Source organism: Lygodium microphyllum, chromosome 7 (genome assembly GCF_053477565.2).
Source record: "Lygodium microphyllum isolate KBCC chromosome 7, Lygodium_microphyllum_v1.1.10, whole genome shotgun sequence".
NCBI lineage: Eukaryota > Viridiplantae > Streptophyta > Polypodiopsida > Schizaeales > Lygodiaceae > Lygodium > Lygodium microphyllum.
The window spans coordinates 66,881,275-66,895,223 of record NC_141141.1 but is presented as its reverse complement, the minus strand read 5'-3'; the positions used below and the strand labels follow the sequence as shown (position 1 = coordinate 66,895,223).

Below are 13,949 nucleotides of genomic sequence, written 5' to 3'. Positions count from 1 at the left end.
CAGTGTCCCCAAAAACGCTAACTTTTTGGGGCACCCTTTAACTTCTATAAATAGATGGGCTGCCCACCATTCAACCTCATCCTTTGGTACAGAGTTCTCACTCTACCGTGCAAATTTCAGTCATCAGCCACCTACCATCCGCTATCCAACCATCACCGACTGAAATCAGCCTTCCTTCCATGGATGGGTGGTAAATCCTTGATGACAACTTAATTACAGCAGTAAACAATTAGTGCAAATCTGAAAATACAAATTTACCTACTGATCTTGGACAATGCACACCCGATTGACCCCAAAATTGGCACCCCTTTCAGTATTTCTTTAGCTTTATTGAAGAAGAAGTTGATTTACAATGGAATTCTCCCAATCCCTTTCAGTATTCCAACTTGTTATTCAAAATCACTAGCAAGTCTTTAATCTGATTTGCCCCTTGATTCCGGCAATCAATTGGCCTTCACCTGCTTTGATAGAGATGGAAAATGCCCCAAATTCAATTATTTGCTGGTCCCTTCACTTGAATAGGCTAAAAATAGCTTCGGCCCTATTGAATCCAAGTCTTGGAGCTTCCAATTTCTGGCACACTTCTTGAGGCTGCTGCTAAACCCTGATTTCTACTGCAAATGAGGGTTTACAGCAGAAAAATCTGAAATTTCTCAGCCTCCATGGCTCAAATGGTGAGATCTTCCGAGCAAGGCTGTGAAATGGCTAGGAGATGAGAGGGAAAGCTGTAGAGAGAGAAAATTCAAAGTTTTGTTGCGAAGAATGACTGAAAATCAGTCAAATGCAGTTGTTGCTTTGCCACAACAACTTGTAGATGCAAAGAACCGAAGAAAATCAGTCATTTACTATTGCTGCCTTGTCTCAACAGCCTGTAGATGTTGTTTCTTGCTGTTGATTGGTCTTTTCTTGCCCTTGGCAGCCTCAAAAGGTCCTTCAATGGCTGCAAATCAGACCAGCAACCTCTCCTCCCTCTCTCTTGCAGGCTGAATTTATAAAAATGCCTCTCCAATCTCTAAAGACGTTTTTCAGTCTTGCATGGGCATTTTTGATAAGTGACAAACTTCCCAAATGGTTTTTCCAGCATTTTTCATAATTAAATATTAATTTTCAGTCTTTAAATACTAAAAATTAATCTAATAATAATTTTGGTGCCTTGAAAAATAATTTGACTGGCCAATAATTAAATTCGCTAGCCAACTTCCATTCTCGAGTGTCTTTGCGCTATCTTTGACCATCAGATTGGCGTTGGGTACCATTAAGCGTCACTTCTCTAGTGTCACCAACTGACACTTATGGCCAAATGGATGACCTAGGCCAACAACTGGCATCAGATACCACCAAGTATTTGTGCGGCATAACTTATAGTAAGTTTTGTCTTTGACATCCCGTGATGTCTTCGGGTCCCGGACTCGTAAATTTACTTTAACCCCAGTTGTACCTCACATGTGCAACATTTACTTAATCATGTGATTAAAAATTAATCCACATGTTAAGTGAGGTTTCAAAAATACATGTCCTCATGACACCAACTGCAACCTATCACTATCCAACCCTAGGTGAACTATTTTCAACCATTGCCTTATTGTTTGAAGCTCTCCATTTGTTGCATCATCATAGCATCTAATCAGCCTGCGTTTTCAGGATCTGGTGTAAGGCGACAGGCTACTGCAATCTCCCTCACCAAGCAACTGCTACAGTACATGTGTTTGTGCTATCCAACAAGCCATCTACATAAGCAAAGGCCTCTCCTCCTGTCACCTCGATTCCCTGACACTAATAATCAACGTTTGGTGTTTCTCGTACTCTGACTCTCCGACTGGTGGTCACAGCACTTGGGATCCATCTCCGGTGGACATCACTCTTTGACACTACATTGCTCTAGCCTTAGGCATTGTGTACACTCTTACATTCATTTACAGCATTCATTCACTTCAAGTTTTCTTCTCTTTGTGTTTGTCTCTATGTTTGACTTTTGAGTTTTTGTGTTTTGCATTTTGCATTTAGGGTTTGAGTTTTGCTTCTCTGTCTAAATCTTTGTGTTTCAGTCTTAGTCGTACATGATGTGTTTCCTTAGTGCAAACCCTAGCATACCATCACATGGTATCAAAGTCAGTGCTCTTCTAAAGAGTATCTTCAGGTGATTATGGAGGCTAGTCTTTGTGCAAGACACACACGACTCGATTCTAACTCATAATGTCTCAAGCACCTTCTTCTTCTGATTCTCTAATGCCCTATCAAGATTCTCTATCATTGGAGGCTTTGAGAAGGCATTATGATCTTGAGGAGAAGGTAGATAAACCTTCACCTTTACTATCTTTTTCTCCTCATTTTGGTCATCTTACAAATGAAGAGTTTGAGGAGTACTTGTGCATTACATACAATTCGATTTACACTGCTCCAATGAGTGCTACTACTATGCCTAGACCGAATGGTGAGACTGGCCATCTCCCGGATGTTGAAGGGACCACAACATTCAATGCATCTGGCGATCCATCTCCTTTATCACAGCCAGGCCTTATGTCACGTTCATATAATCCTTTTGAGTCGTATGAGCCAAAACACTCTCTTTTTTCTCCTTTTGGTATGCATGAGCCGGATGGTTTTCAATACGTAACTTTAATAGAGGAGGCTCTCAAAGCAAATACCCTTCATCAAGTATGTCTCTACCATGTATTTCATTTGAGCGAGTAAATCACACTTTTCAACTCCATCCCATCCTACCACTATCTTCTCCACATTCTGATCTACTCACATCTTCATTCCAAAATCTTGGATTACACTCCACTTCTACTCAAAGCACACTAGGTGTTGGGTCTTCCATCTCCACTCCTAGTACTTTCTCTTTCTCCATTCTACCATCTACCTATCCTCCATTTACTCACCTCTTGGTGTATCATTAGGGGGAATGCCGCCCTTTAACACTGTACCTTCCACACACCCCCACTTTACCACGTCCTTCCATTTTGGGATGGTTGTGATGGGGGTACCCCTCACTAACCTCAAACACTAACAAACCCCCCACGCGACCTTTTAGATATTGGGATATCCAATACTTTGCTTATGGACTTTTGTCACACATCCCTTGGGTCACTCCTACACAGGGATTTCCATCCTCTACTCCCCATGCCCCTATCCCTCCATCTTGGGCTCCACAAGCAATTACCATGCCCATACCTAGTCCGTCCTTACCCACATTTGGATCCGCTATGCACACTTCTCGTATGCATGGTGGGTGCCTTAGGATTACTTTCCAAATGTGCTCCACTGCATCTCCCTATCCACCCTACCCCCATTACACATCTCCATCTCCTAGCACTACCACTCTAGTTGCAACAGCCAAGAATGCCTTCACAGATAAGACTCATTTTAACGGATCGAATTTCACCACTTGGTCAAAACTTCATGCAGCAAGTGCTCGAATCTCAGGGACTTTGGGACCTCATCATTGGTACCGGGCGAACCCTTGATTAGCTCACCCTGATCACATCCGTCAATGGAGAGCCCACAATGCCACAACCAATGTTGAGTTAATGCAAGGGTTGCTTCCTAAATTCCACTCTCAATTACAGCATCTTCCCCTCACATCTGAGTATTGGAGTCATCTCATTGACCGCTATGCGGCACGAGATCGCACTTGGCGTATCAATCTCGATTTTGAGCTTCAAGAGTTTTCCATTCAGAAAGGGAATGATCTCCTGATCACATTCGTCAATGGAGAGTCCACAATGCCACAACCAATGTTGAGTTAATGCAAGGGTTGCTTCCTAAATTCCACTCTCAATCACAGCATCTTTCCCTCACATCTGAGTATTGGAGTCATCTCATTGACCACTATGCGGCACGAGATCGCACTGGATGTATCAACCTCGATTTTGAGCTTCAAGAGTTTTCCATTGAGAAAGGGGATGATCTTAAAGTCAAGTTGGTTGAGTATCAGCATTTACAAGCCAAGTTTTCCGCTATTGACTCCCTAAAGTCAAATGACAATCATGTCAGGTTCGTCTTGAACAAGTTGCCCGACAAATACTTCCATTTTATCCAGCACACTATCTCACTACCTAGATTGCCGACCTTCTACGAGTTGAAGTGTAAATTCTTGCACTACATGAGGCCGCATAATCAAGTTCACAAGAAGTCCTCAACACACATCCATTCAAAGGGGCGAGGGTTGGTTGCCTCTTCTTCAGGAGGGAAAACCAATAGTGGCAAGAACTCGCAAGATGCAAAGGCAAGCCAAAACAAGGGTGATACCACTTTGGCAGCAAATTCTTGAGAAAAATAGACTTTGCACACTACCAGCGGTTGAGCCATGTGGACGAGGAGTGTCGTACCGAGGCTCAAGGTCTTCCTCCTAGAAAACCACAACAAACTGTTGCAACTACCTCCACTCCGACTAACCAGTCCAGTGGGGCTATGCCTCCTGCTGCTAGACTATCTGCTCCATTTGCCCCAATGGCTACTAGACATGTGGCATGCAAACAGCCTCAACAGCCTATCTCTTTCACTACTATTTAAGGATTGGTTGATTGGTCTACTAGTGACTCACCTATTGCAAATTATGCATCCTTTCCTAAGATATCTACTACACCTTCTAGGACCAATTTCCCACCTCACCATACGTGATGTAGGCCACAAACCTAGCCTTTTTCTTTTCACACTTTCGATGCATACCTATATACTCATTACATTGCACTTAGCTTTGCTTTCTTTTATTTTATTTTCAATTTTGTTTTTTGGAGCATCTCACTACTTGCATCTGTGCTTGCAAATTTTGATCTCTTTTGCAAGGTTTTGTATTTCAATGCAAGGCTAACATGCAAGCTTGCACCAGTCCTTTCCGAGTTGGAGATAAGAGATACGCATTGTTCCTTTCATGGTTTCATCTACTTGGAGTTTTACTCTTCTACCAGCATGGCAGCTTCCCCTCCCGCGGGGGATTATGCAATATCTCCCTCGATGCTATCATGGTGATGACTTCTATCTTTGCTCTTCCAGTAGGAATCCTTCATCATCTTCATCCACATGGGTCTCAACACTAGATGAAGACCAACATCCTCAGGCTCCTCTTTCTTCTTCGGTATCAACATTCAGGTTGAGAGGGGGTTCCTACCCTTCTTGATATTCTGCAGGTTTCAACACTTGTCTTCGACATTGGCCTTTTCCCCCTGTTGTACCTTCCTCTATGCATTGCATGATTTCATCATCTTTGTACTAGGACACATAGGCAAGCAAACAATTTTTCCACAAGAGACATTGTCCAAGTGGCAACATGTAGTATACTATGCATCTCATTGTGCACAGCACCACTAGACGGATCCTAAGATGTTTCCATTGGCGGATTACACCACCATTCTTATTCACATGATACTTCATCACCTTTTCCTCATCATCGACATCCTGGAGTGGTTGGCTAAGCTTGTACTATTTTGTGATGTGTTGGGTGTGTCATCCCTACTCTCGTCTTCTAGGTCACTGTTACTTAATCAACCACCACCCCTAAAATTTACTTTCCACTTTTTTTTTTAACATTCAATGTGATTCCATCCGCCTTTGTAGGCCTTGGTAGGCCACTGGACAGCCGACGAGCACCCTTTGTCCAATGCCCTATCCTCTCTAGGGTGACTACTTGGACTCCCTTAGTAAGATAACCATCACCTATGTAGCCTTGGTAAACCACTAGGCAGCCGACGTGCATCCTTTGTTTGATGCCCTGGCTACTTTGGGATGGAATGCCTTGGGGTAAACATTACAAGCCTTCCCTTTTAGACTCGGTTTTGAGCCCAAGAGGGGATGTTGAGCCAAAACACACTTTACAGCTGATTAGTATTTTTAAACAGCCCCAAAACACACTTAATTAATGAAAAACGCAAATTTGGTGCACGGGTCGAGAGAGTTTTGGTGTCTCCCAAAACGCTAATTTTTTGGGGCACCCTTTAACATCTATAAATAGATGAGCTCAGCCTCATCCTTTGGTGCAGATTTCTCACTCTACCGTGTAGATTTCAGCTATCAACCACCTATCATCTGCCATCTAGCCATCATCGACTGCAACCCATCACTATCCAGCCCTAGGCAAACTGTTTTCAGCCATCGCCTTGCTGTTTGGAGCTCTCCATCTGTTGCATCATCATAGCACCTGATCAGCCTGTGTTTTCAGCATCTGATGCCAGGTGACAGGCTACTGCAATCTCTCCCACCAAGTGATTGCTGTAGTACCTACATTTTCCCTATCAAGCAAGCCATCTACATCAGCAAACACCTCTCATATTGTCGCCTTATTTCCCTAACCCTCTAATATCAGCGTTTGGTGTTTCTCGCATTCCGACTAGTGGTCACAATACTTGGAATCCATCTCTGGTGGGCGTCACTCTCTGACACTACGTTGCTCTACCCTTGTGCATTCTATACACTCTTACATTCATTTACAGCATTCATTCACTTCAAGTTTTCTTCTCTCTGTGTTTGAGATTTGAGTCTTTGCATTTTACATTTAGGGTTTGAGTTTTGCTTGTCTCTGTCTGAATCTTTGTGTTTCAATCTTGGTCGTACATGCTGTGTTTCCTTGGTGCAAACCCTAGCATATCTTCACAAAAAGTCCACCTAGTCAGCCCATGTTACTATCCCCCCAAGAGGAAATCCCACACAATCAACTCTTGCTACTGCCATCACAAGCTAGCTGCCGCCCTACTATAGGAGCTATCATCAAGAGTTTCTGCTCCACCTAGAGCTGCCACCATCACCTAAAGCAGGCTGCTACCTGGATTTTCAGTAGTTGTTCCATCTGCAGCCTGTCCCCTGCATTCTAGAGCGATTACCCACCTTCTGGGAGGCTTTCCCAGCCAACATACATTTGTGTTTTGTTATTGCTTCCCCTAGAGGTCACTCCATCATTTCAAAGGGCTGTGTTTTGCTCCCTTCACTGCTGTCTACATTCATCTAGTGTCTTCTTCAACATCCCCCTGCTTGGAGGACTCTGTTTTGCTCCCTCCATAGTGCACACTCTTTCCATAGGTGGTGCCTCCTTCATTACCTGGGACGATGTAGTCTTCTCAAGCCATTCTACCTGACTCCTTGGTTCACCCCTCAGCCTCGGTTGAGACATAGAGCTCTCACACCCATTGTATCATCATTTGCTTCATTCAGCATTTGTCCATCCTCTATGTTTTTGAGTTCATTTACTTGTTATTATTTTGTTGTACACTCTATTGTCTCCATTGCAAAGCCTATCATTTCTCTACACTATTCACTGCTTTTTGCAATAACATAAGTAGACACTTATTGCAAACAAAGAAAGTTTTACTAATTGAGACCAACTTCATTCATATGAGTTAATTATAAATAGCATGTCATGATATCCAAACAATATAGATGTATACAGAGCCCGATGGTTTATGTACAAAGCACTCCTATCAATTCATGAAAAAGACAGTCTAACCAAATGCAAGCACAAAAAGCTCTAGAATTTTTGTTCATATGATGTCAAGTCGCATGGGCAAGGCATGACGATATGGGATGCCTGGTCCAGCTATTTGCCTGTCATAAGACATGGACACTTCATATGCAGGTGGTGGGACCATGGAGACCAAAGATTTCCAACAATGTCATTGAGACCACAAAAGCAATTCTGGTTGCCAATAATCAGTGTTCCCTTTCTCCACCACTGCTTTGAGGATGCAAGGGCTACTCTAGGGTGGCAGTTATGTCTATGCATGTAGAGCCATCCGGTTTAGCATGATCAGCCTACTAACTTCCTCCAATTATCCAACTGTAGGTAGTGTAAATCATTACACGTACTGAGAGGCCAGTGAATCCAGGTCCATGTTGCTTAAAACTATTAAGCAATTTAGCATTCCAATACTTCTACATATCAATAGGCAGTGCTCCCTTTCTCTAGAGGCTCTCAACACTCTCGTGCTAGTCCTAGTTTGAAGATAGAAACCTGTGTGGCCTGACATCTGTGGATATTGGAAGACCCAATCCTAGATATGGGTGGTTTTTGGCCCATTGGTATTGATAGTTCCAGTCCAGAGCAAGTTTGCTTGGTATCAAACAACCTATCCAAGGCAACACTCGATATCAATAGTTCCAGTCCAGAACGCTTGCTCAATGTCAGACGGACAATTAAGAGTGGTTTTTGGCTTGGCATAATGCAATGTTGGCCCCGAGCCATGGCTTGGTACAGGGTGGTTTTATCCATGGCTGGTCTTGTTCACTTTGTTTGAAACAAAAATTTATTTTCACTTATTTTCGTGTATATGCTCTAAAGGCATGAAACAAACATGTGCTAAAGGGTTAACTAAGAAAACTGATTAATGCTTCAAAAACATGAAGGATATTCTAAGGTGGTAGTTATGACCAAGCATGTAGAGCCATAGTCTAGCCTGATCAGCCTACTAGCTCCCTGCATTGCAACATCCCAAAATAGGGAGTATAAATCATTTCAAATGCTGGGAGACCCTCTGTGCTGCTCAAAATATTTAAGAAGTTTTGCATACCAACAATTTGTGTCAAATTAGTCAAGTAAGTGCTTTAAAGATGTGATAGCCATTTTTCCCAAGTCATTGGTGAAGAGCCATTCCATGTTTGATATCCCCTTTACAAGACCATAAGTCTCCAGTGGGGCTGTTTCAACTCTATTTGTACATTATGTGATTATTGACAGATTTAAAATTTTAGTACCAGTGTACAATTCAATCATGAACAAGCATGCATGTCCATTAAGAAGATACATGTCAATGGCATGATTTCTTTTTTCCGTAAAAGTTAGTGGTATTAATTATGAAAAACATACAAGATTACATGATTGGAAGATGCAGGATGACTCTAGGTCATCGTGCATAAACTCAACTCCCTTTTACAACCAACATGAGAAAGGAACACCAAGGAGTACAAAAATCAGGGCAGGTTCACTAAAGAGACCACCCGATGCCAAGGTACTAAATCCTCTGCCGACAAAGTATCAGCATGCTGAATAAGCATCAAAAAGAAATGCATTGCACGTGACCCAAATATGATTTCTCTAACACTGATATGTGGTGGATCCTCTTTTAGAGGACATCTTCAGACTAACCCAATCAAGTTGGAGAACTAGCTTAACCCAATGAAGCTAGAGAACCTCACTGTTTTATTACGGTTGATAATTAAACTGGCCAACATATACCAATTATTTCAAAAGATTTCTTCAAGATTTTAGGACTAGCATGGCAATATTAAGAGCAACTAAAAAGCTGATATTTGCTTCCAAAACCATTTCACCTCAGCTGAACTTGGAGAACTGACTAAACCCGATGAAGCTAGAGAGCTTGCTAATTTTATTGTGGTTAATAATTGAACTGGTCAGCATACACCCGATTCCATGATCTTTGAGCTAGCATCACAATATTAAAAGCAACTCAAAAGTTTATGTTTGCTTCCGAAACTATTGCACCTCAGCTAGACATATATTATTTTAAGCTAGAATACATAAAACTATCCAGTTGAGGTCAACAGCTGCAATCAACTTGTTCGTAAACAACAAAGAAGACTTCCCTGCTAGTGCTGCAAAGTCGGATGCATCATAGCCTTTGCATGCCAAAACTAGTTTGGAAATTGGCATAGAATCGAGTTTGGGAAAACCACATTTTCACTGACATTTTCACATTGACACAAAGATGGACCAAAAATCCCACTGCCATCAGCAACGCACGGGAGTGATTCAAGATGTACCGATTGGAGTCGCTTTGAGGCGTACATATGTTTCCTGTTCTGGCTCTTTCCTAAGGATATCAGCAGCTACTGTATCAGAGGCATGAATAGTGTGAATATCTCCAGATATGCTGTGTGATCTAACTATATGATTCCCCGTCTTTTCTCCTGACTTATTTGAAAGATCAGCTGGCGCAGCACTAGCACCTGAGGATTTGATGCCCTCTTCCTGTGCCAAACCAAACCATTTTCCCATAGCCACCCGAAAAAAAAGGGGGGGTGAACTTAACGTAGTTAACAAGTAAGAAACATGAACTGCAGCATAAATAGATGTGATTCAATCACTAAAAGTCCAAAAATGCCAACTAACTGCATTATCCTTAGTGATGCAAGTTTATACATAGCTTCACTTCATTATATGTACCTTATTTGGGATAGTTGCCTCAGGTTGAAGAGCGTCTCCATTTTCCTCACCATAACCAAAAGCCTGCTCATCCTGGTCAATCTCATTGTCTTCCTCATCAGAATTTTCCACATTGTCAAACGCCCCACCAGGAGATTTGGGAGTTGTGGCTCTTATAACAGAAAAAGGACCACCACCTCGTCTGCTTGGACTTAGGTGAGTGACACTGATGTAGCTTTCTGTTCAGGACTTCAATTATTAGACTTCAATCTTAATAGCCATGTATGCAAACCCACCCAGCAAATCCCCCTCCCCCCCTTCCCCAAACAAAAGAAGAAGGGGGCAGAACAAAAAAAAGAACAATTTCTAAACATAAAGGTTGATATCATGTTCCACTGTACAGAATACACAGAGATAAATAGAGAGGAAGCCAGGTAGCCAAAAATATACGATATGGGGCAAAGGCATGCAGTGAATTACACCTTCCCTGTGTGTTTGAACTCGAGGAAGCCCTGCTGGGATAGTGTTTAGTGCATCTTGCTCTGGCGACTTGACATTGGAATGAGTACGTTGGGACTTGAGAACATCACTTCCATGTGATGAAACATCATTAAGTGCTGAATTGGACCTGTCCCTGCTAATGGAACGACTTCTGATACGATGGTGTCGATTGGGGGATGTCCCTCGGCGAACTTTGGTGTGTGATTTGGTCTCATGTGTCTTGGGACCATTGCTTGCTGGTCCATTGTGAGGCTGATGGGAACCATCTAAGAGTTGATCAATCACTCGCTTGTGAAGCCAAAACGCGGAGATAGCAACCACTGTGGCTCCCACGAGAGCTGCTGCAGCTAATGAAGCCCAAGAGCCCAATTTGGATGGAGCATCCATGATCACAGACTTGTTGCATGCACTTCAAACGGAGAGGTTTCTCACAGGTAAACTGCTGGATGCGGAGGGAAAAACAATAATCATGAAAGGAAGGCACATTTACTCGAATTCAACAAAACTTAGCTGATATCCAACACGATGGGGGGAAATCCCTGACAATTTTTCACATGCATGCAAATCGCATGGGCAGGAAAAACAAACAAATGCAGCATTGTCTCTGAGAGAAAGGAGGAATTATTTGCAAATAACAACTGCAAAAGAGGACCTTAAAAGCATGGAGGAGATCAGAGCAAGCTGGACAAGCATTACAAATAAGCGTACTGATTATGATCCAGAATCATCAAAGCAGATGTGCAAACAATGAGCTTCAGATGTTTGCTCGAGATTGGCATGGCTAATGATCACAGATTGAGAAAGCATGCAGCCTAATTGGAATCAGCATCAAGTGCCTTACACAGAAGTCCAGACTCAGTAATTGCTCAAAGCTCTAGCGTCAGTTGCATGTATATTCTCTCTCTCTCTCTCTCTCTCTCTCTCTCTCTCTCTCTCTCGCGTTCCTTTGAGGGCAAACCTACGTCTCTCTCTCTCTCTCTCTCTCTCTCTCTCTCTCTCTCTCTCACCTACCTAGTACACTTCATAGCTCTCTTCTTCTCTGTCCCTCTCATAAAACCCTTTGAACATTCCACTAGGGTAAAAGGAGCCAATAGCAAGGCAGAGTCCATTAAGTAGTACCCTTTCATTTTCAAGAAGTATCTCTTAGAATACTACTTGGCTGTCATTGTATTGTTTGCTGAAAATTGCCATCTTGCTTGCCACTGAAATAGATTAGGAATAGGGCCTTCTGCTAATCTCACAAGCATGATATACAACATCGGGATCCTTTAATAGGTCTTAGTCTTCTAAATCTAACCCATATACATGCTCAAACTTTCAAAATGAAAAATCTCCCCCAAGATTCACTACATTTTGTTACCCTGCTTCTCAAACAATGGTGCATATTAGCTAAAACAAAGTCAATAGCACACATGGTGCATATTAGCTAGATCAAAGTCAATACAAGTGTTATTTTACAACATACCAATAATGAAAGAACTAGGCATTATGTGTGTGTTCATTTTAGCTACCTCCACATGCACACAAGTAATTGTGTACCAACAAGCACCAAGTCGATTGGCTAGGAGTGTGTGTGACTCATGCGAAGTCAAATGTTCAAAACTTGCAATTGGACAACTCAGCCATGTTGCACCTCTAAGTGAGAGGTGGGTGTTACAATCAATAAGATATTGCCAAAGTTGAACTTCGTGTGCTCAATGAAAATGAGATAAAGGCATCAATTTCTACAGTGTGGAACAGCATCACAAGCTTAAAGAGAGAAAAAGGAAACTTTCTCACCAACAATGAAGTAAATAGAGAGATCACATTGGAGGAGAAAATGAAGGATCAAAAGGAAAGCAAAAATTTTATTAGTAGAGCCAATCGTATTTCTTCTCCTAGCCAATCCCCATTTCAACAAGGTCATGTAATGACAAGGACCTACAAGGTAAAGGTAGAGGGTAAGTTTAAAGGCTTAGTGAATGTGGAAAAATCATCTAAAAGTGAATGGCAAATATAATAACTAGATGGGAAGAACATAATCATGCATTAGTGAATGTCAAACATAATAAGTAGGTGGAAGTATATGTAACGGTGCATTAAAGCTCTAAAGTGGCTAAGATAAAAAGCAAATGGGATAGTGTTTCAAGTATACATAAGTTGGCATGCATGTTAAAATAATGTTATTTGGAGATATTTATGCATTTAAACAAGTGATTATGCATGCATACAAATAAAATAGTAATACAAGAAGTATGTGTGTTGTTAGTTGTTTGAAAGGTACAAAAAAAGTTACAAATGCTTGCATAACTAAAGTTAAATTTTGTGAATGGAAATATTGAAAGAAGCACTTATATTAAGATGCAAACACTCATCGGAGTGGTGAGAGTGAGACAGAAGCACAACTAGTTAAAAACTCTTAAAGATGACAAGTTAGGAAGATCATCATTATCCTTAGTTGATATAAAAGGTTCGACCAATAAGATATTTGAAACCATTTCAATAAAAAATACATTGCGCTTAAGGAATGAGGTGATGTTATCACAAAAGCATGTAAAGATAAGAGTAGAGCAATGCTCAAAGTCTTATGTAGGGTGAGAAAATGGTCAATATCATAAACAAATGTGAATTCCGAAAAATAACATGGCATTCTTAGAACTTACTCTGAGGCCAAGGGACATATGAACTCATTGCCAATTCTCAATGTAATGTGTCTTTTAAACAACAAATAATACCTTGGGATGGAGTTTTGAAACAAATCTAACCAAATTAAACACAAAGACTTTTAGCTCGAGACAAAACGATGGTGGACTGTCGAGAGAGAGAGAGAGAGAGAGAGAGAGAGAGAGAGAGAGAGAGAGAGAGAGAGAGAGAGAGAGAGAGAGAGAGAGAGAGAAGAGAGAGAGAGAGAGAGAGAGAGAGAGAGAGAGAGAGAGAGAGAGCAAGGGACAGCAAATCACATAAAAGTTTTATGGGTACTTGATTACCCTTGTATTTCATTACCTTCACTTATATATGATTGTACAATGTACAGTAATATAAGAGGCACTCACCTAGCCTTTGGCCATTGGCCTTTACCCCAACAATGTCCCACTTAAATGCCATATATGCCTTTAAGGGAGAATAATGAGTGAAGATACTCTCCAATACACATTGACATTCTATAGTGTGCAAAGCGCTTGGAAGATAAACTCTTTGTAAGAAGATCTATAGTGTTCTCATATGTATGAATCTTAAAAAGCTCAGCTATTGTTTGTAAGCACCTCCCTAATGATGTAACACTTCACCTCAATGTGCATGATGTTCGCATGAAAGATAGGATTCCATGCTAATTGGATGCCACTTAGACAATCGATTTGGACACATAGCAACCATAACAATA

At 41.5% G+C, this 13,949-nt stretch overlaps 1 protein-coding gene across 4 annotated transcripts in view; it reads right to left on the bottom strand.

Moving 5' to 3' along the window:
- Positions 1 to 11,638, bottom strand: part of LOC148033545 (putative AMP deaminase) — a 174,917-nt gene extending 163,279 nt beyond the window's left edge. The window contains exons 1-4 of one of the 4 annotated variants that reach the window (XM_087681491.1): positions 11,241 to 11,638; positions 10,570 to 11,027; positions 10,109 to 10,326; positions 9,706 to 9,913 (exon numbers count right to left, since the gene is read on the bottom strand). In XM_087681491.1, the coding sequence (XP_087537617.1) occupies positions 9,706 to 9,913; positions 10,109 to 10,326; positions 10,570 to 10,975 (832 nt within the window). In that variant the 5' untranslated portion in view covers positions 10,976 to 11,027; positions 11,241 to 11,638. Of the gene's footprint in view, positions 1 to 9,705; positions 9,914 to 10,108; positions 10,327 to 10,569 lie in introns of all 4 variants that reach the window. The other 3 variants (XM_087681492.1, XM_087681490.1, XM_087681488.1) reach the window with 3 other exon arrangements.
- Between the last annotated feature and the right edge of the window lie 2,311 nt (positions 11,639 to 13,949).